Source organism: Agelaius phoeniceus, chromosome 27 (genome assembly GCF_051311805.1).
Source record: "Agelaius phoeniceus isolate bAgePho1 chromosome 27, bAgePho1.hap1, whole genome shotgun sequence".
Taxonomy (NCBI): domain Eukaryota; kingdom Metazoa; phylum Chordata; class Aves; order Passeriformes; family Icteridae; genus Agelaius; species Agelaius phoeniceus.
Window position 1 is genome coordinate 3,946,475 of NC_135291.1, and position 21,361 is coordinate 3,967,835.

Genomic DNA, 21,361 nt, shown 5'->3' on the forward strand with positions numbered 1-21,361 from the left:
AAGGATTAATTCCCCTGGCCCAGAAAGGCACACATTGTGTCAGGGACCACGTGTCACGCTTATCTCCTGTTGTTAGGAAAACTCCATGTCCCCAGTACCCACTGGCCTCCTGTTCAGTTAATTTAATTTGATCTCCACCAGTGAGGGACACTTGGAAGACATATTCTGTCTCCGATTCTTGTGGAAGGCACCCAAATTCTTTCTTCAGCTCAGCCAATTTGGTAGTGCTGAATGGTATTTGTTTAGTTGTGATATGTGGTTCAAAATCTTCATCATTAATATAATTATATTCTGTTTTAACCAGGGGTCTCAAATGAGGGCAGCAGTTTTCTCCACAGTTTTTTTACTGCTTCTAGTTCCTTATAGGGATAAATCTGTTTAATGTGAGGAGTTTCTTTTCCTCTGCCTGTGTTGAAGAATCAGCATTCAGTGAATTCTTAACATGTTCCTCTCTAAGGGCAGCTCGTAACAGATGGATCTCATTTCTTTCTTCATTTAATTGTTTTTTCCAAATTTCAACTAGGTTTTGAAGGGAGTCCATTATAGCTTTTTCCTCACTTCTTCACTTTAAGAGAGTTTTTATAGCTTCTGTGAGACAAGCTCCCAAAACTGAGCAGAGAATAGTTTTATTTTTGCCCAGTTTAAATTTTGTTTCATGTTGTAAAGAACATACTCTATCAATAACATTTTTCAAATTAAATCAGTTACTTTGTGCCCGTTCTTTTCCTCCGGGAGAAGGTTTGGCATTGTGTTTGGCTAGTAGAGCATAAAATTCAGCTTTAACTTTTGCGCTGAGGTTTTCCGTCATTTTGTGAAGGGACCAAAACCATGACAGGGAGGTGTAGACTTAAGGTACACAACCACACAGCGTCTGCTATGTTGCCTTCTTGGGAAGGCAGCGACGACCTGGTTTCGGAGTTCAGCACGGTGATCCCCTCCCGGGACCTCTCGGGCCAGTAACGGACGCTAACACCAATGTGGTGGACGGTTAAAGGCGATTTATTCTTCTGTCTCAAGGGGTTTTATGGACTAAGGGGTTTCTCTACGTCAGAAAGGGGTTTGGCTATACTTTCTAGGGTTAGTATGGAGTGGAAAGTTACTGGCATCTATAGGTTAGGGGGGCTACATGTTTGGCTACATTCCAAGGGTGATCCTTATCTCTGGGGAGAGGGGCAGAAGGAGTCCTGTAATTTTCCGTCACAGCCCGAAATCTTCCGAACGCCTGTCCCTTACCTACCACACTTCCCCCCCCCTTTCACAAATGAATGAGGTAGTCCTATACATAGGCACTGTAATGAGGTAGGAGGTTGAGCTCTGACTAGGGAAAAGGGTCTTGGGAAACCTGAGTAAGTTTCTGCCAGGCAAGTCTCTCGTGACTGGCATCAGTGCTCTGTCCATGGTGACCTGGCAGATAACAGGACTGTCCACTAGGTCCTGTGGAAGTACCCTCCATTGGAAATGGAGGTTAGGCCGATTACCGTTTGGAAACGCAACGGAAAAGGCGAAGCGTTCTCTGTCGTCCAGATGCAGGGGTATTGAGAAGAAACAGTCTTTGATGTCCAGCACTGCGCACAGCTGTCCTTCAGGGATAGCTGAATTCATGGGTAGCAGTGTCTGGACTGGACCCATGGGTCGAATCATCTTGTTCACTTCTCTCAGGTCGTGGACGAGACGATAACCCTCTCCGGACCTTTTGGGGATTACAAACACAGGGGTGTTCCATGGGCTGGTGGAGGGTTCTGTGTGACCCTTTTGCAGTTCGCGGTCGACCAGTTCCAGCAAAGCTGCCACTCGAGGCTCTGACAAAGGCCACTGCTCCCTCCAAATAGGATCTGATGATTTCCAAGTCAATTTGATCGGCAGCTGAGGGTGTACAGCAGTGGCCTTTATGATAAATTTGTAATCCTGACTCCTAGCATAGCAAGGACGTCCCTTCCTATTAGTGGCGGAGAGTTTTGCAAAATGTAGGGGTAAATCGCTACTGTCTGTTCTGGTCCCTTGTTTGTGTGAAGTGTTATAGCCACCAGCTGGGTGCTTTTCCACGCCCGGGTTTGTCCCCCCACCCCGTTCACTGGAGGGACTTCCTAAAACTGCCAATGCCTGGGCCAATGCGACTGGGGGAGAATCGTGCAGTCTGATCCCGTGTCTGCCCAAAACTGAAGCCCTACGATGTGGGGGTCCTGACTGCCATAGAGGCGGCATGTCCCCCATATCATCAGGGGTTCCTTCCGTATTTTCATGGCCAGGGCCACCCAGGGGTCCCGGTTTGGGGCGTCCCCTGCTGGTCCTGTAGCGCTTGCGCGGCTTGTGGTGGTGGGGGGTGCGAGGGTACGGTTGGTGGTGCTGCATAGCTCTGCCATTGTATCGCTGGCGGGGGTGCAATACTGACTGCCTCGTGTGGGAGCATAGGGTATGAGGATCCCCTGCCCCATTGTGGGTTGGCATAGATGGGCCGTCTCGCATCCAGAGCGGGAGGGGGCTGAATATGGCCCGCACGCCCCCTCCCTCTCCCGTTTCCCCGGGGCCGGGATCTACAGTCCCTAGCGAGGTGACCTCTCTTCCCACAGTTCCAGCAGATCCCTCTGGGGCGCTGCTGGGGCGGGGGTGCTGCCTGGGGAAGCTGTGCCGGCTGGGGACAGCTTGCCGCGACATGACCTGACTGTCCACATTTGAAGCAGGCCATCACACTGGTTAGGGTGTGGACGGCTGCTTGAAGTGGGGTCAGCTGCTCTTCCCTCACAACATGCTTAATCATGTCAGCCAGGCTGGCCCCGGCTGGCAGGGAACGCAATATATCTTTGGTTACGGTGTTACATTGCTGCCGAAGGCAGTCAGTTACCACCGGGCCTTTTGCGACAGCGGGTAAATTAGAAGAGTCCACCGCAGCCTGAAGGCGGTCGACAAATTGTGTAAAGCCTTCACTCTCCCCCTGTTTGATGGTCGACCGTGGTGTCGGTTTGGCCACCACCCTGGATGCGGCGCGTATAGCTTCTCTGGCCGCCCGGGAAGTCGCCCTGACTTCCTCAATCCAAAGCTGCGCAGCTTGTTGCTGGGGCGTGGCTACTTCGTCATGCTTCCCCAACAACCTAGATAAACTCGACCCGTGGAGTGGCTGCCCTTCCCCCGCTGTCTGAGCGAGCATGGTTGCACATTGGTCCGTCCATTCCTGTTTAAATATTATCAAACCCGCCCCATCAAAAAGCATACGGCTATTTGCACTATATCAAAAGGGAGTAAATCATCATTGCTAAAAAGACCATCCACGAGAGTGGAAACCACCCCTGAGTTAATTCCTTTTTCTGAAATAGCTTTTACTATTGTCTGAATGTCTTTAGTATTAACGGGAGCATACGTTCTTTGCTGGTTCCCCTGGGGTCCTGTAATTCTCACCGGGAAGGCATACACGGACGCCGCGGGCGCCCATCCCGCACATTCGATTTTGATTTTACCCCAGTCGGTGAGTTCGTATTGGGGCTGGTTCCCGACTGTGTTAAAAGTTTTATTTGGTTTCGTCCGAAACCGCATTGATTCTGTTTTCTCTGCTTCCGAGTCGCTGCTGGACTCGGTCGGCTCCGCAGGGCGGTCTGGGGAGCTGTGGTTCCCTTCAGAGTTGGAAGTCGACTGCCAATAAACTTCCGGTCTCCCCTGCCGTTTTGTTCGGCTTCGGCCCCGCTCCTCCCCTCGGAGGCGGTGCCGCTCCCGCCCCCTGGGCTCGCCCTGCCTCCCGCAGGGAGGGATCTCTCCCATATATGGTGGCATCAGTGGGCGCGGCTCCCGAGCGAGTGCCCGCCCTCTGTCGCACCCCCATGCATGCGTGTCTGCTGGGATCCACAGCTCCCGGCCGGGCATGGGCTCAGCGCTGGTTTCACGCGCATGCGTGTCCGCGGCTGGCCGTGTTTCTGGGTTCTTCCCGCCGCGGGCCGATGGGCTCCACCCCCCTTCCCGGCCACCCGCGCCGTGTTCGAACGGGTAAGGCGGCGGATCCCCTCCGCCGCTCGCCCGCGCGCTTGCCTTCTCGATATTTCGGGCTTCTGCCGCCAATCCCTCCCAAAAGGACCGCGCGCGTCCCTCCGCCCCCTGCGCTAAGTCGGCCATCGGCAGGGAAGGGATGGCAGGGGGGCCCGCGGGCATTCTGGGGGGTTCCGGAGGGGGTTTGGGCCCTGGCGGGTCCCTTGAAAGGGTCAGGGGGTCCCCCGGGGGCTCTGGGGGTTCTGGGCTCGGGGAGGGATGGGATGCGCCCGGCCCCCCCGTCTCCCCACTTTCAATCGGGTCGCTATCGGGGGGGTTCGCGTTATCGCCCCCTCCCCCAGCTGTGGCGTGATTAACAAACAGGAACGCGCAGCGTTCCACGTCTCCCGTTCTTCTAATGCTTTGTGTAGGGCTGCTTCTGCCTTCCCCCACGCTTTCAGACTTTTGCTGCTGCCCGTGGCTTTTGTGTCTTCTGCTAACGCGACAGTGCATTTCTGCCACACCTCAGAATGCAATATATCTATGGGTCGATCAATGACCCCGAGCTCGAGGAGTCTCGTTAAGGCGAGATTAAAATTCCTGAGCTCACATTTGATTCCCCATTGCATATGTATCGAACTTACGACCTTCGCTATCGCTTCCATACGAATCACGGGTCCCAGGGCGTCCCCCTGCTCCGCCACAGTCGTTCCCGCCGCTGTGGCCGCTGTCCCCTGGCCAGGAGTACCCCCGTCGCTCGGACCTGCGTCGCTCCCGGGTTTTGGCACCACTATGTTGCCTTCTTGGGAAGGCAGCGGCGACCTGGTTTCGGAGTTCAGCACGGTGATCCCCTCCCAGGACCTCTCGGGCCAGTAACGGACGCTAACACCAATGTGGTGGACAGTTAAAGGCTTTTATTGAGGGGTCTCGGGGGCATTTATGGACTAAGGGGTTTCTCTACGTCAGAAAGGGGTTTGGCTATACTTTCTAGGGTTAGTATGGAGTGGAAAGTTACTGGCATCTATAGGTTAGGGGGGCTACATGTTTGGCTACATTCCAAGGGTGATCCTTATCTCTGGGGAGAGGGGCAGAAGGAGTCCTGTAATTTTCCGTCACAGCCCGAAATCTTCTGAATGCCTGTCCCTTACCTACCACACTGCTGTGTTTCCCTTGCTTCCCTGGGTGGGTGAAGAGACTAAATGTGCCTGGGAGGTTCTACTCAGTTACTTCAAGTAGTCCCTTCACTTCCCAGACAGTCCAGATTCACACATACACAAAAACAGTTTCCCTTTTTGCACTAAGAGATCTTTTGTGAAATTCTGAAGGCAGAGCCCTCAATTGAGTATGGGGGTGCTTTTCACCTAGGCATGTGCAATTTGTGGGAAATTTGAGTCACTCCCTTTCCTTTTTAGACAACCACTCACCCCTTTAGGGGTATCGGGCTCGGTGTGGCTGGAGTGAAACATCCTTCCCCTGTTACAGACTACACACAACCCTGCAAACCCCTCTGTCTGTCAGAATCCTGTCCATGACGCCAATTTAATGTCACGATCCGCTCGTACAAGTGGGGTTGTGATGGTTCATTAACTGATCTCAGAGTGCAAAAACAACATGGAGGGGATTTCAGTCTTGATCAAAACAAATGCACCTTTTATTGAGTGCCCACAGCAGAAGCAATAGAAGAATTAGAGAGGAGATAAAGGATAGAGGGAGAGAGAAGAAGACAGGGGTGGGAATAGCTACCAATGGAGAGACAAAATCCTCGTGGTCCAGCCAATAGATCCATCTTGTCACGTTGGGGAGAATCTCAAATTCTTTGGTTAACTCAGGGGTCTTTTATAGTCATCCACCAAGGGGAGAACAGATAAAAGACAATGGAGAATTAGTCTATTGAAAATGAGTAAGACAGTCCATGTTCCAAAACAGGACAAATCAATCTCAGCGGTGAGCGAGACCCATTGTTTTCAGGATTGGTGTCTATGAGAAACCAGTCTTGGTGCAGCAAACACACCTGCAGGCAACACTTGGCAAACATCCCACTTCAGTCAGGCCAGTGCCCCTGTGTTAGAATTTTAAGGGTCTCAGTCTCAGTCCTTGGGAGGAGGCTTCCCTTACAGCACTTGTGAGGCAGATGAGGGATCTTCTATGGGGGCATCACCAGAGTTACCCCAGAAAGTTCATCTGGCCAAGAGGTGGGGAAATTCATGGGCCATTGTGATGAGCATGGATCGTGAAGCAGGTGTAAGTGTACAGAGCAAGCCACTCCCTGTCAGCCCCTGCTCGAAGCAGTTGTAACGTGGGGGCACAGCAAGCACAGCTGCAAACAATCACTTGGCGAGCATCCACCCCAACCAGGCCAGAACTCCAGCCAGGGTCCTCAGGGTCTTCCTCTCTGTCCTTGTGATGGTCATGAGGCAAATGAGGGAAACTTCAGACCATCTCTTACAGCAGTTTACTTTATCTCTTCCTCAACAATCCCCCCCTCTGGGAGATATCTTCTGTTATTGGGCCATTGAGTGTCACTGCATGACTGATGAAAAATTCATCATCCCATTGTGAGATGCTCCGGCCAGAGGGAGGAGCCAAGCATTCCTACCTGGATATAATTTGACATTTGGAAGAAGAGAGACAGCCTTTTCCCGCTGGATTCCCAGAGGAGCAGCTTTCTTTTCCACTGCATTCCCAGAGGAAGTCCAGGCCCATCTACGCCACCACTGGACCTTGAGAGGAAAACTCCACCCTTCTACAGGATCACTGCTTCAACAAAACCCCACCTGTCACTGCAGGAGCACTGCAGCCACCATTTAATAGGACTGCTACCACCACTGTGACCCACAGGGTGTCAGGTCATATTCTGACTCTGCCAGTGGGGTTTTTTTGTTTGTACTATTGCGTTTGTATTTTTAGTTTTCCTCGTAAATAACTGTTATTCTTATTCCCATATCTTTGCTTGAGAGCTTTTTAATTTCAAAATTATAATAATTCAGAGGGAGGGGGTTTACATTTTCCATTTCACAGGAAGCTCCTGCCTTCCTTAGCAGACATCTGTCTTCAAACCAAGACAGAATGCCATCCATATAATGTAGGATAATGGCATCTGGGAGAGTCCTTTGGATGGGAGATAGGACAAGGGCCATGTACCACTGGCATATATAGGGGAGTTTTTCTCACTTTGGGGGAGGACTCACCGGTGGTACCGCTTCAGAGGTGCCTGTCTGTTCAGGGAGGGGATGGAAAAGGTGAATATGGGAGCATCTTGAGGATGGAGGGGGATGTTGAAAAAGCAGTCTTTGATATCAACGACCACCAGTCTCAAGTCACAAGGAAGCAAGGACGGAGAAGGAAGGCTGCAAGGGACCCATGTCCTCAATGACCTTGTTAATTTTACAAAGGTCATGGAGGAGCGTCCACACTGTCCTTGCCAGGTTTTTTGAGAACAAAGACAGGGGAGTTCCAAGGGCTGTTGGTAGGTACAATGTGGCCCTTGGAGAGCTGCTCCTCCACAAGAAGCTCGAGGGTATGTAATTTCTCTGTTGAGAGGGGCCACTGATCCACCCACGGTGGGGTGTCAGTCTTCCAGGTGATTGTGGGGTGGTGCACTCTGCAGTGGCCCCAAATAGAAATCCCAGGACAGAGATGGAATATCAAGTCAAGCTCCCCACTGGGACAACAGGTCCCTGGCCCACAGGGTGGTGAGTGCCCTGACTACAAATGGCCTGATGGTGGCAGTTTGGCCCTCCAGTCCCTCTGTTGTGATAATACGCTTGCTCCTCATGGAGATGGCAGCTCCTCCAATCACTGAGGTGACTCCAGTGACAGGAGTCAGCTCCTGGTTCAGGGGCCATTGAGGTTGTGTAATGATAGTAACGTTGGCCCCTGTGTCCACCATCCCTTGTAGGTGGATGTCATTACCTTTATTCAACTGACTGCACTTTATAAGGGGCTTGTCTTGGCCCATGATTTCAACCCAGAATGCCATTGGGTGCTCTGGGATATTGTCTATGCTTAATGGCAATAAAAAGGCTTGGGCGATCACAGTCTCTCTGTGCAGGAAGTGTGGTGGTTTTGTGCAGCAGAAAGTCACTGTGATTTCGTCACTTGGCCCAACAGTTTGTACTTCCACTATAATATGTATTTCATTTGGTCCATGAATACATTACCTATTACCAGCACATCCCTCAGGCCCTCTAGGGGTCCATATTTTCTGGTGGGAATACGATAGAAAGCAGAGTCATCAAATTGTATAGACAAAGCACTCACCAGTTGGTGTCACGTCCTGACCTGAACTTGCTGGAAAGCCTTGGTCACTCTGGTCTGTTGTTCGGAGTATGAAGAGCTCCGCGGGAATTTCCCACGTATTGGACCTCCAGAATAGTGGGGAGGGTACAGTGAAACAGCTTTCCATTTGCTGTCTTCACACGGGGCCACCCTGCAGTCTGTTGGAAGTTTTTTGGCTGATAATGCTGCTGGTGGTGGTGAGGTTACTGGTGATAACAAAACTGAGAACAGTTGTTAGAATGTCTGTTGCAATGCATACAGTGTGATGAATGGCACCTCTTTGGTGGCTGCTGGTCTTTAGGCATTTTGTATTCTGGACAGTCCTTCAAAAAAAGGCCCAGTTCCCCACAATTAAAACATTTTGCAGCGTCTTGGGATGTTAAAAAGGCCCTCTCCCTTAGAGATTGCCCTTGCCACGGTGTGTTCAGTGGAAGATAATTTGTTGCAGGACTCGTCCATCTGGTTGATTGTAGGTTCTGGGTCTTAATATTGTTTTGCACTCGTTGTTTGCCTTTGCCAAGGCCATTTTATTTAGCACTTCCTTCTTGGCCTCTGGGCTTTCTATTTGTCACTCAAGTGCAACTTTAAGTCTGTCTACAAATTTCATGAAAATTTCACTTGCCCTTGTTTAATGTTAGTGAAGCTCTGTGTATGTAGGGTGTCGTCGAGAGTGAGGAGCAGGGATGTCTTTGCAGCAGTGGTGATGCCACTGAGTGCAGCTTCTTGTAAGTCCTTTGCTTGGTCTTGTGGCTTCTGGAAGTCACCCTCTCCTGCCATTTATTCAAGGGTTAAATTTGGTTTGTTGGCATCTTTTGAATATGTGTCCGCCAGTGATTTGAGATGCCTTTTTTACTGCCTCTCCCACAGCATGTACTCGACCGGGGTGTGAGACTCTGTCCAAAGTTTCTCTCATCTGCCTCATGATCGCCATTGGGGACCACTGAAGAAAAGACCCTTGTCTGAAGTTTCTGGCCCTGTTGGAGAAAGTTACGTGCCAACGGCTCCGAGACCTGAGCACAGTGCTAAGCTATTGTTCACAGGTGTTATTTGCTGTATGCTACACTGAGCCCAATGAAAGAAGAAGGGGGCATCTTGCCTTTTTGCAGCAATAGCCTTGGAAGCTGTCCCACCTCTCAGCCTGGCTGGACTTCTTCTGAGTCTTGGGTGGTCCCCCACAGAAGACCCTCACCTGTTTTACAACCACCGTGAGAGACAGACTGAGATGTAAGGAGCCTCTCCATCAAGGACTGAGACATGAAACCCCCATGTGAAAAGGCCCCTCTGCTCCTTCCAAGGACTGGCACTGAAACCCCCAGCCCGGGGCAGGTGTGTGGGGGAGGCAAGCTGACCAAAGCGAGATGTTTGCCTGCAGGTTGTGACCGCTGGACCAAGAAGACAACGGCTCTCGTTTACTGCTGAGAACATGGACTACCTGTTACATCTATTCCTTATTGTATCTGTTTCCCCCCCTCCCTCACAATTTTCAATAGAGTTATCATAAAAAAACCTCTGAGTTAGCGAGAGATTTCAAGATCTCCCCAGACGTGACCTGGTGAACTCCATCGGCTGGACATCAAAGGACTTGGCTGTTCTATGTTTGGTAGCTATATACCTTCCTTTCTCTTCCTCCCTCTTTTCCTTATTTTTCCCTTTTTCCCCCAATTCCTCCCCAATGCATTTGGTTATTCAATAAAGGTGCATTTGTTTTGATTATCATTGCAAACCCCCCTGTGCCGTGTCGGTTTTTTGCACCCTGAGATCAAATCCACGAACAATCACGAAACCCGTTCGTAAGGATGGATTGTGACACAGGGAGAGTAGGCAATTCATGATATTTTTATTTTCATGCACGACCAAGACACGGTCAGAGAAGGTGGCTTCCAGAAATTTTTTTAAGAAATGCAACCCCCAACCATATTCCTTAGCCACTTTGCAGAGCTCCTTCAATTCCCCATAGGGGATCGGCTCCCAGGAATTGATTGCAGTCACTCTTCTGCTGTGTTTACATATAATTGGCAAGCCCACAATCTTTTTGGTGAGCTCTGAGCCCTCCCAGTGGCTTCCCTCTGCAGCTTGGCCCAGTGATCCTCAGACTCAGGACTGGAATCCGGGTGTGCAGAATCCCTATTTTCATCCTCCGAGGAGGATGGAGGGCACTTGATGACTGCATGGAGCCTCTTGGGGCAGCCAGAATCTGCCTGTTTGTGGGCAGCTGTGGAAGCCAATATGGGCTCCTTCTGGTTGCTGTCATCACCACTTCTGACTCCAGTGTTGTGGGAATGGGAATGGGAGGGACCATCAGGAGGAGTCAAGAGAGGAAGGGGTAGGGTTGGTGTGCACAATGGGGAGGGATTCCCGATAGAGAGGGGAAGTCCCAACATGGACACACTTCCTGACACAGAAGGGAGGGGCAAGGCGCGATTACAGGAATAGAGAAAGTGGGAGGAGGGTCAGAGGTGTCATTTTTGGCAGAACAGGGAGGTGACAAAATGGCCATTGCCTTTGTGGGGTCAGCACCATTTTGTGGAGAAAGGGCAGAAAAACTTGGAGAGGGAGAAGACAAGATGGCGGGGCTGGCCACATTCCTGGCACCATCTGGGAGAACAACTGGGGGTGGTAGAACTGGGTACATGGGCATTGGTAAGAGGGTTAGGAGAGAGCCCAAGGCAGCATGGCCAGTGCTGCCCTGGAGAGGGGACAGAGGACACTGGGAGATGTCAGGGTGACGGTAGCAACCCTGTGCCTGCTGGCAGGATCCATCTCCCGATCCTGCCTGAGGCAGGGAAGAGAGTTTAGGGATGTGAGGGGAGGAACGGGGAGAAGGGGTGTTAAACTGGGGTCCCGAATGTTTCCCAATGTTTTCTACAGACTTAAAAATAAGGCCAAAGGATAAAATTTCCCCACTGAAAGATCCCCTTTAACTCAAAGAACATAGAATCTTTTCCCTATATGGTCCCAGAACTCATTAGAATGAATTCCCTCATAATATCAGGAAAATATTTGAACAACCAATGAAGAAAACATTTTAAATCTCCCTTTGAAAAATGAAAATTTTCTCCAATAAGGATTCCTCTAACTTGGGTATAAACTTCCCTGTGTGGGTGGATCACTTTGGCTCCCATCCCCACACTTCCTCCCAACATCCAAGAGGAAAAGAAGGCAAAGGAAAGACAAAAAAGGGTGACCCCCAAATATAGTACTCACATGACAGTGGGTCAACAAAACCTCTCCAGGTTGTCTGTCAGCTTCAACCAATCTTCTTGCCTCAAGAAGGTTGCCGGTCGCCTGTGCGATTCCCCCCATAAAACTTAGGAGTCTCCTCTGGGAATTGGCTGCTCCGAACATGGCTTAACTTCAGTAGTCAAAAAGCTACTGAAGACACCTCCAGGAATGCTCCGGACAGGTCCCTGTTCAGGCTGCCAGCTGTCACAAGCCACAAGCCCGTTGGTGGTGGAGAGAGAGGCAGCGGAGCCGTGACCTTCCAGAAGTGTCTCCAGTAATGAAGCCGCTCGGTGGCACAGGCACACACACACACACACACACACACAATCACTGCAGCACACACTTCTCTTGTAGAATCACCAACGACAAAGAAACGGGAAGGGTCTTTGTATGGATGCCAGAGAAGGAGGTTTATTCCAGCCATGCACAAAGGGGTTCAGGGACAAAGACAAAAAGAACAGTGGAAGGTCTGGGTTTAAATACAGGGGACATGGGGGGGCAGAGCAGAGCATTAGGGCCAATGGGCTGAGGGCTCAGGGCAGTAAAGAGGGGAGATGAGGGGTGGCAACCAATAGGGTAAAGAGGGTGGGACACTGAGGCAATATGGGGCCAATGAATAAGCAGGGAAGGGAGAACATTCAAGGACATAAATATAAGGAAAAAGGGAGGGAGAGGCCAACAGTCCAACCAGGGAAGTAGAACTGGGTACATTTGCATATACAACAAAGCATCCTGGAAGAGGGTCTGCTCAATTGCCCTGAACAGGGGAGATTTCTCCAACTTGGGGTCTGTCTGTCTGTCCAAAGGCCTATAATGGCCTTTGTTCTGTAGGCCCACCGGCCTCCACAGATGCTCAGTGGAAAAAGGGGTTAGAAGCTTTGCTTGTGAAATTTGTGAGACATGCAAACCAGAATATTGCAGCCCTCATGACTGACCACCAGGCCGGAGAAGGAAGCCACTCAGACCCTGTTAGGCAAACCCACATTCCTAGTGAGGCCCTTGAGGGTATTACTGAAGCTGTGCATAGCACAGTTTTAAAGGTTCCTGATGCTGTGAGCCCCCCAAAAAGTATTTACTTATGTAAAGCAAGGACTGGCGGAGCCTTATATGCAATTCAATGGCTGCTTGAAACAAGCTCTTAAAAGACAAATTGAGAATGACATTGCCAGACAGGTGTTGCTTTCAAAATTAGCTGCTGAAAATGCTAATGAGAATTGTAAAAAACTTCTGAAGTCCTTGTCTAAGGAGGAGCCCACCCTGCTGTAAATGATAGAGGCATGTAACCACCTGTGTTCCTTCAGCATAGGGCAACCGTTACTAATGAACCTTACTGCGGGGGCTGGTATAGCAAATGCCTTTGTGTGGAAGGGGCCAACAGCGGGCCTGTTAGCTAAAGGAGTGAGAAGAAAGCAAACAAGCAAGAAGTTGATAAGGATTCTCTCCAAGGCTGTAACTAAGGAGACCAAGAGAAGTGAGGAATTGAAGAAAGATGAGAACTTTGCAGCTGGATGAAGTATTTTTAGAAAGTCAGTTGAAGTCACTGTAACTTATTACCAATGATGTTATGTTGATTTATGGTGGCCAATAGTTAGGGTAGAAGAAGTATAAACAATTAGAAAGTGTATAAAAGGTCAGCCATGTTCGATAATAAAGAGTTGCCATCTGAGACTGCTTGTGGTCTCTGCCTTGTGTCATGCCTGACAGTGACATCGGTAACCCCAACGTGATTCAACACCCTTAAGAACATACTTGATCTGGACCCATACGGGCTCCTAGAGACTGGCAGCCATGACTCACTGGGACGTAGTGGGGGAGGCGGCGTTAGTGCAGCTGAGAATGGCGGGTGGAAGCCACAGGGAAGCCCAGACCTGATTTTCTCCTATCAAGACACCTGGAAGTAGGTGAGCCACCAACTAGTAATAATGGAAAATAATTTATCTAATGAAGAAGAGACTGTTTTGGCTACATGGAAAGTTTTGTTAAGAAATAAGGGAATTAATACTTCAGACCATGCCCTTCGTAGTATATTGCTGTGGGCTAAATCACAGGATTTTGGCACTGATCCCGACACAGCATTTAGTGTTAAAGCATGGGAAAAAGTTGGGGACAGACTGTGGGAAGTCATCTGAGTGGGAGATAAAACTGTTGTTGACCTAGCTGTTACCTGGGGATTGCTTTTTGAGGCATTAAAGGAATGGAAAACCGAGCGAGAACAAACAGAGCAGGACATGGATGAAGAATCGGGGTTGATAACAGAAATTGACAAGGGGGATGAGGCAGAGGGGGCCTCTGATGGGGAACTTGGTGAATCTATCCTTGAAGAAGGTGCAGGTGCCATGCAAGTTACCAGGCAGGCTACCAAAGCTTCCAGGAAAGCTGCCAGAGCTTCTGGGCTGGATGCCAAAGCTTCTGGGAAAGCTGCCAAAGCTTCTGGGAAAACTGCCATGTTATCTCCTTCTCAGACTCCTAAACCTCTTTATGTCACAGCTGCGCAGCAGCTCCTGATGGTGCCTGTATACACCACACCACTGCACCAGGTAGCTGAAATGTCTTTAGCAGAGAGAGAAACCCAGTCTTCTGCCCCCCTGCTTCCCTCTGCTCTAGCCCAGCCATCTGCCCCCTTGCTCCCCTCTGAGCTGCCTGAACAATCTGCAAGGTCGTGTCCTCCATTACCTGACAGTGACAGCGACAGCGAATCAAGTGATGAGTCGCCCACAGTAACATCGGAGTTGGGGCAGGGAACTATTGACAGTTCACCTTCTAATAGCTGTAGCCCTACTGCCCCATGGACTTTGCCCCCACGTCAAGTAACTGGGCTTCCTTGAGAGCCTCAGTGTCCTGGGTTGACTATATGATGCTTTTATCCCCAATTATGTTATGTTGAATAATAAGTTTTGCACCTTATATTATGTTGAATAATAAGTTTTGCACCTTTAAGAGTGTTCCAGAGAGTGAAGCAGCGGGAGAGAAGAAGCAGCAGGTTTTTTTCAGACACCGTACTCACTCCTCCACATTTCTGCCCCTGGACTGTTGTTGTCTGCGGATGGACTGACAGTGGGACAGAGCTCTCTTTTGCTTTTAGTTAGTTTTAGCTAGCTGAGGCAAAGAAGTTCCCTACTGTGGGGACTTTTGTTTTTTGCCCTTTTCCTTGGAGCTCTTGAAACCCGCTCCGGACTGAACACCCAGGGGAGCACGGGCAGCTGCATCTGTGGCCCACCAGGCCGGGCCTGGCCTGCAACATTTCCAGCACCGGAGGGACTGATCAGAGACAGAGTGAGCTGAGCCGCAACCCGGGGAGTGACTTTCTCAGTTTGTCATTTCTTTTGGAGTGGCAAGAGATTTTATTGTTTGATATTGTTAAGGTTTTGTTGTTTAATAGACAGGTTTTTTCCACCTTTCTCCAAGGAGGTATTTTCTCCCAGACCAGTTGGGGGGAGAAGAGCAGATTGGATCTGCTTTCCTACTGGAGCTCCTTTGGGGGATTCTCTCCCAAATTTGCTCTAAACCTGGACACTCAGGAGTTTTGGGAATTTGTTAGGAAGAAAGCAGCTGAAGAAAAGAATTGGGACATGATAGAAAGATTAGGTGCTCCAAGAGTACCTCAGGAGAACAGTGCTAATGCAAATGTTGCCTGTGATAACCCTATGGCTTTTCCAGGTTTTAAAGCAGCTCCTGGAACAGGGCAGGATGACAGTCATCACGTCTTTGTCTGGAAGGTTGTGCAAGATCTCCAATCGAAAGTGGCTCAGTATGGCATTAATTCCTCAGAGGTAATGCAATTAATATGTGTAATTAATGCAGATATGCTTGCACCTTATGACATCATGCATCTTGCTACTATTTCATTCCAGCCAGTACACTACGGTGTAGTTCAAGAAACTTGGAGGCGAGTGGCTGAGCAGACAGCTTTAACAAATATGCAGTTGCCTCAACACGACCCTCATCATGCTGTGGGTGTTGATGCCCTACTGGGCACTGGGCCTTTTGCTAGCCCAGATTCACAGGCAAGGTGGGATCCTTCAATTTTGGCACAAGCTCAGCAAATTGGCACGAGTGCTTTAATTAAATCAATGGAAATGGCAGCTCCAAAACAGAGATATGATACTATACAATAAGGGATGAGAAAACCATTTTTGCAATTTGTGGAAGAGCTTGCTGCAGCCATTGAAAAACAGGTAGATGATGAATCTTTGCGACACAAATTCTGTATACATTTGGCTAAAGAAAATGCAAACTCAGGCTGCAGAAAGATTATTGACACTTTACCTGGGGAACCCACATTGCCTCAAATGATGACTGCTTGCTTGAAAGTTGGTTCAGTAGACCATAAAATAGCAGCTCTTGCTGCAGTTCTAAGACCTTCATCGAAATGCTATAATTGTGGACAGCAAGGGCAAGTAATGGCACAGTGTAATACCCAGAAAATAACATCTAAATCAAATGCAAGCAGCAACGTTATGTGCAACCATTCTGCTAAATTTGGGCACTATGCTAAACAATGCAGGAGTAAATATCGTGCAAATGGTCAGCTGTTGCAGGGAAACAGGAAGAAGAGCGCGAATGGGCATGTGGGAAAACAAATACCCCAAGAACCACAGCAGCAAATGCGGGCCTCCCCAGCACTGCAAAGCTAAACATTTGTGAACAATACTCAGGGGCAACAAGTGGGTCTGCAGGGATTGATATACCCACCGCTGACACAGTAACCATTCTGACAAAAGAAATGTGCAAAGTGCCCCTCGATGCCTATGGTCCAACAGGACGGGGATTGAGTGCGTTTTTGATGGGAAGATCAAGAACTACACTTAGAGGTATTCATGTGCATTTAGGACTTATTGATGCTAATTATTTAGGACAGATTCATGCTATGGTACCCATTTGTGACCCTCCTGTCACTATTCAGAAAGGAACTTGCATTGCTAAAATTGTACCTTTTGTGAGTTCTGTTCTGAATACAGTGGACCAAAGTCGTGGCACAGGAAGTTTTGGATCAACAGGAGTACCTCAAGTGTTCTGGGCTGAGAAAGTTACGGAGAACCATTCAGAAAAGACATGCATCCTCACCACCAGTGGATGTCATCCAGGAACCATATCAGTAACAGCCTTGATTGATACTGGAGCAGATGTCACAATACTCTCGTGACTTTGCTGGCCTCAATCGTGGCCTCTCACTCATGCAAGTTTTGGACTTCTGGGGTTGGGTGGTGCTACAACAGGTGGCCTGTCAGCCATTGTAATTAATGTGAAACATCCTGATGGCCAACAAGCTAACATCAGACCCTATGTTGCCGATGCTCCTCAAAGTTTGTGGGGACGACATTGTTTATCTCAATGGGGTGTCAAAATTACTACGGATTTTTAATGGGGGCCACTGTGATGCAGGGCAATGAACGTCCAGTTGTAGCCTTGATATGCTTGACAGATAAACCTGTCTGGGTTGACCAGTGGCCCCTTACTAGCGAAAAGCTTACTGCTCTGCAAGAATTAGTCACAGAACAATTGCAAGCAGGAAATATTGAAATATTCCTGGAATACCCCTGTTTTTGTAATAAAAAAGAAATCGGGAAAATGGAGACTTTTACATGATTTACGGCAGATAAATGCTGTAATGGCAACAATGGGAGCTTTACAACCAGGCCTTCCTACACCTACAATGATTCCACAGGAATGGCAAATAGTTGTCATTGATCTGAGAGATTGTTTCTTCACTATTCCATTGGCTGAGCAAGACAAAGAAAAATGTGCTTTTACTGTGCCTTCCATAATCATGCTGAACCCTGAACCCAATAAAAGATATCAATGGAGGGTACTTCCCCAAGACATGAAAAATTCGCCAACTATTTGTTAATGGTTTGTGGCACAGGTCTTGTCAAAAGTGCAGGAGCAATTTAATAACTGCTACTGTTATCATTACATGGATGATATCTTGTTGGCATCTGATAACAAACAACAGTTATCAGCTCTTAAACAATGTGCTGTAACAAATTTGAAAGCTTTTGGTCTGATCATTGCCCCAGAGAAAGTGCAGGAACACATGCCTTGGAAATACTGGTATGTTAGTGACTAACACTCAAGTTATGCCTCAACCTGTGAAGTTAGACATTGATGTTAAAACTGCTACTGATGTACAGAAATTGGTTGGTTTAATAGGTTGGATTAGATCATATTTAGGCATAACTAATCATCAGATGCAACTATTGCATGATTTGCTGTCAGGCACCACCTCCTCTACTGATGAGAGGCAATTGACCCCAGCAGCAAAGACCCTAGAAGAAATTGAATTAGCCTTACCACACACATTTGTTAACAGATTAGATACCTATGTTGGTGTTCAAGTGTTTATTTTGAAGGACCATTAAATACCGTGTGGAATACCGTGTCAATGAAGTGATAACTGGGAAGATCAACTGCATATTCTGGAATGGATATTTTTATCTTTCAATAAAGATAACAAAATGTTGTAGTGTGTTTTTATATTTTGTAATACTTTGAAGTAGTTTGTTTTGTATTCCCATATTTTTCCCAAATGGTTTATCCCAGACTGTACCCCCCTCCCTTTACTTGTGTTATCCCTTTCCCAGGATGAGATCATCTCCAAACCCCCACCCTGGCTCTCTGTCAATCACTCAGCATCCCATCCCCCTATCCAGAAGTTTCGGTCCAAGTTATCGAGTGATTAGCCAGAGGCTAGGGGTCAGCCCCCCAAGTCCTGCCCCATACGCTGTTCTGTGTGTCTATTCCCCCAGCACCCATCCTCCAGAGATACCCATTGGTTAGTAAAATGTTATATACTTTTGGTTTCCACCTCCCTTTAAATGTAACCTTGGGACAGCCCCCGGGGCTCTCGGCAGGAAGCCCCCTGAGGTGCAGGAGCTCCTTCGGGACTCCTTAATAAAAACCTTGGATTAACCTCTGCTGGGAGTCGGCCCTTTCTCTTCTACCGATGTCTCTGCCGTCTCTGCTGCAGCGAAGGCAACCAGCCGTAGTGCCCTCAGTACCCGCGGGGCACAGAGAGTGTCTCCCCGCTGTTGGCCGTGTTGGGGCTGCTCCCCGCAGTGTCTGCCAACTCGGGTCCGGCCCAGGGGCTCCTGAGAGGCTTGCAGAGAGACTGAGACAACAAAACAGTAAAACCTCTTGCTGCTCTAAAAGAGAGACAAACTCACAAAGTCCCTCTGTGGGCTGTAGCTCAGCTCACTCAGTCCCTTATCAGTCCCTCTGGTGCTGGAAATGCCACGGCCCAGGCCCGGCCCGGTGGGCCACAGGTGTGAGCTGCCTGTGCTCTTCTGGTGTTCAGGCCAGAGCAGGTTTAAACAGGTCCAAAGAAAAGGGAAAAAAACACCACAGTTCAGGAACTTGTTTGGTTCAGCTAGCTAAAACTAACTAAAAGCAAAGGAGAGCTCTGTCCCGCTGTCTGTCCATCCGCAGACAACACAGTCCCAGAGCAGGAATGTGGAGGAGCAAGTGCAGTTTCTGAAAACAAACTGCATGCTGCTTCTCTACCCCTTCACTCTCAGGACAGGTCTTGAAGGTGTAAAACTTATTATTCAGCATAAACAGAACAGACTGGGGATACAAGCACCAAATAGTCAACCCAGAATATACCTCAGGGACCATTCAGTACTCCTTGATGTCACCAGAAGATAGGATTGAATGCAGAAGATTTTATGGGGTTGAAATTTGACAAATCTGCTCTTCCCAAGGAATTCCCATTGTAGGCCTGCGTCCTGATGGAGGTTCCTGCCTCTGGGTTTATCTAGGTACCCTCAGAGAACCAGGAAGATGTGGAGCCCCCCAGCCAGATGCCTTCCAACTTGGATCACCAGGACCACGGATCATCAGAGCTCTGCCCAATGGGGGTCACTGGGGATCATCCAATGCGGATCCTCTCATGGGGGATGGAGCTGGAGCAGTGCACAAAGCTCTTCCCACACTCGGGGCACTCACAGGGCTTCCCTTAGTGGCGCCTCCGTTGGTGTTGGGTGAAAGTTGAGCTCAATGAGAATCTCATCCCACACTCCCCACACTCGTAGGGCCTCTCCCCGGTGTGGATGCGCTGGTGCAGGGTGAGGGTGGAGTTTTGCTTGAAGCCCTTCCCACAGTCGGGGCAGCGGAAGGGCCTCTCCTCGGTGTGACTCCGCTGATGTTTGAGAAGATCGGAGCTCCTGTGAAACCTCTTCCCACATTGGGGACACTTGTAGGGCCTCTCCCCAGAGTGGGTGCCCTGGTGTTTTCTCAGGTCAAAGTGCCACCCATAGCTCTTCCCACATTCCAAGCAGGTGTAAGGCCGTTCCCCCGTGTGGATGACCTGGTGCCAAATCAATGCTGAGCTTCCTCTGAAGCTCCTCCCACATTCCCCACACTCAAAGGGCGTTTCCCCAGTATGGATCTTCTGGTGTTCCGTCAGCTGGCACTTGATGCTGAAGCTCTTCCCACACTCCCCACACTCATAGGGCTTTTCCCCAGTGTGGATCCTCTCATGTTTCCTCAGGCCAGAGCTGTATCTAAAGCTCTTCCCACATTCCACACACTCATAGGGCTTTCCCCCAGTGTGGATCCTGTGGTGTTGGATCAGGATGGAGCTCTGGCTGAAGCTCTTCCCACACTCCTCACACTCAAAGGGCCTCTCCCCAGTGTGGATCACCTGGTGCTGCCTGAGGCTGGAGCTCCAGCTGAAACGCTTCCCACATTCCTCATAGGGCTGCTCCCCAGTGTGGATCACGTGGTGCTGGATCAGGTCTAAGCTCCGACTAAAACCCTTCCCACATTCCAAGCACTTGTGGGGCTTCTCCCTGCCATGAGGCTTCTCCACCAACTCTGAGCTCTGGCTGGATCTCTGGCCGCCTTCCTGGCTCAGGGGGGCTCTTTCCTCCCTGCAGCTCCCTGGGCTGGGTTTGCAGCCCCTCCTCGTGCGGAATCTCCAGGGCTTTTCCTCCTCCTCCATCCAGACACGCCCTAGGAATGAAAAATCCTGGTTTGGAGAAAAAAACAAGATGAGAGTGCCTTGGACTGGGAGTTCCTCCTTGCCCAAGTTCATCTCATTAGGTCATTGGGCATCTTGTGTCTCTAAGAACCTCCAAAACACCACAATTCAGCACAAAAGTCCTCCAAACATCAAGACACAGATCAATAACTTCCAAAACATCAACATTCAGCAAAAGCCCCCTCCAAATATAAAGATTCAGCCCCCACAAAAAAACAAAGCACCAACAATTAGCCCAAGAAAGCTCAGAAACACCAAGATTCACCCCCGGGAAAATTGTGGATCCCAATCCCCTGTCACCTGCTGCATGTGGGGGGGGCAACGCTCCTGGGGCTGGGGTCAGAGGCTGCAGATACAGGGAGAGGTGGAACCTTGTGCTGCTTCCTCTTCCTGTTCCTCCTCTGGTGTCCCCACTCTTCCTCACACTCCTCTTCCTCCTGCTATTCCTCCTTCTCCTGCACAATCCCACCTTCTCCTCCCACGGGCATCGTTTGACCCTTTTGTTCCTCAACCCTGCTTCTCCTTCCCTTCTCCTCCTGCCCCAGGCCCAGCACCCGCTGCCGGCTCCCTCTTGCCCCCAGACCCACAGCATCCCACGGCAGGGGCAGGGATGGAGCTGGGGCAGGTCGGGCTGGGGCAGCGCTGGGCTCTCGGCCGCTCCCGCCCGCACTCGGTCCCCACTGCAGCCGCTCCCGCCAGGACAGCGCGGGGGGGCCCGGCCTTGGCGCTGCCCCACTCCCACCTCCCCAAATTCCCCTCGGTTTTGGAGAACAGGGCATGGATGGTGTTGGTGTGCTGCAAAGGGACTGGGTGAGGGGGAGTGTGCAGCAATATGCTTAAGGCAAAAAGCCGCAGGAGGAATCTTTGTGGGAAGGAAAAGGATGATGGAAAAGAGAAGGAAGAGAAAAATACTGAGGACTGGGATGTTTTTCA

At 49.7% G+C, this 21,361-nt stretch overlaps 1 protein-coding gene across 1 annotated transcript in view; it reads right to left on the reverse strand.

Annotated features, from left to right (window-relative positions):
- The window catches only part of LOC143691900 (uncharacterized), a 149,481-nt gene extending 128,565 nt beyond the window's left edge, over nucleotides 1-20,916 (reverse strand). The window contains 2 exon segments of the mRNA XM_077191095.1: nucleotides 19,473-20,289; nucleotides 20,898-20,916. Of these exon segments, the coding sequence (XP_077047210.1) occupies nucleotides 19,473-20,289; nucleotides 20,898-20,916 (836 nt within the window).
- Nucleotides 20,917-21,361: the final 445 nt, after the last annotated feature.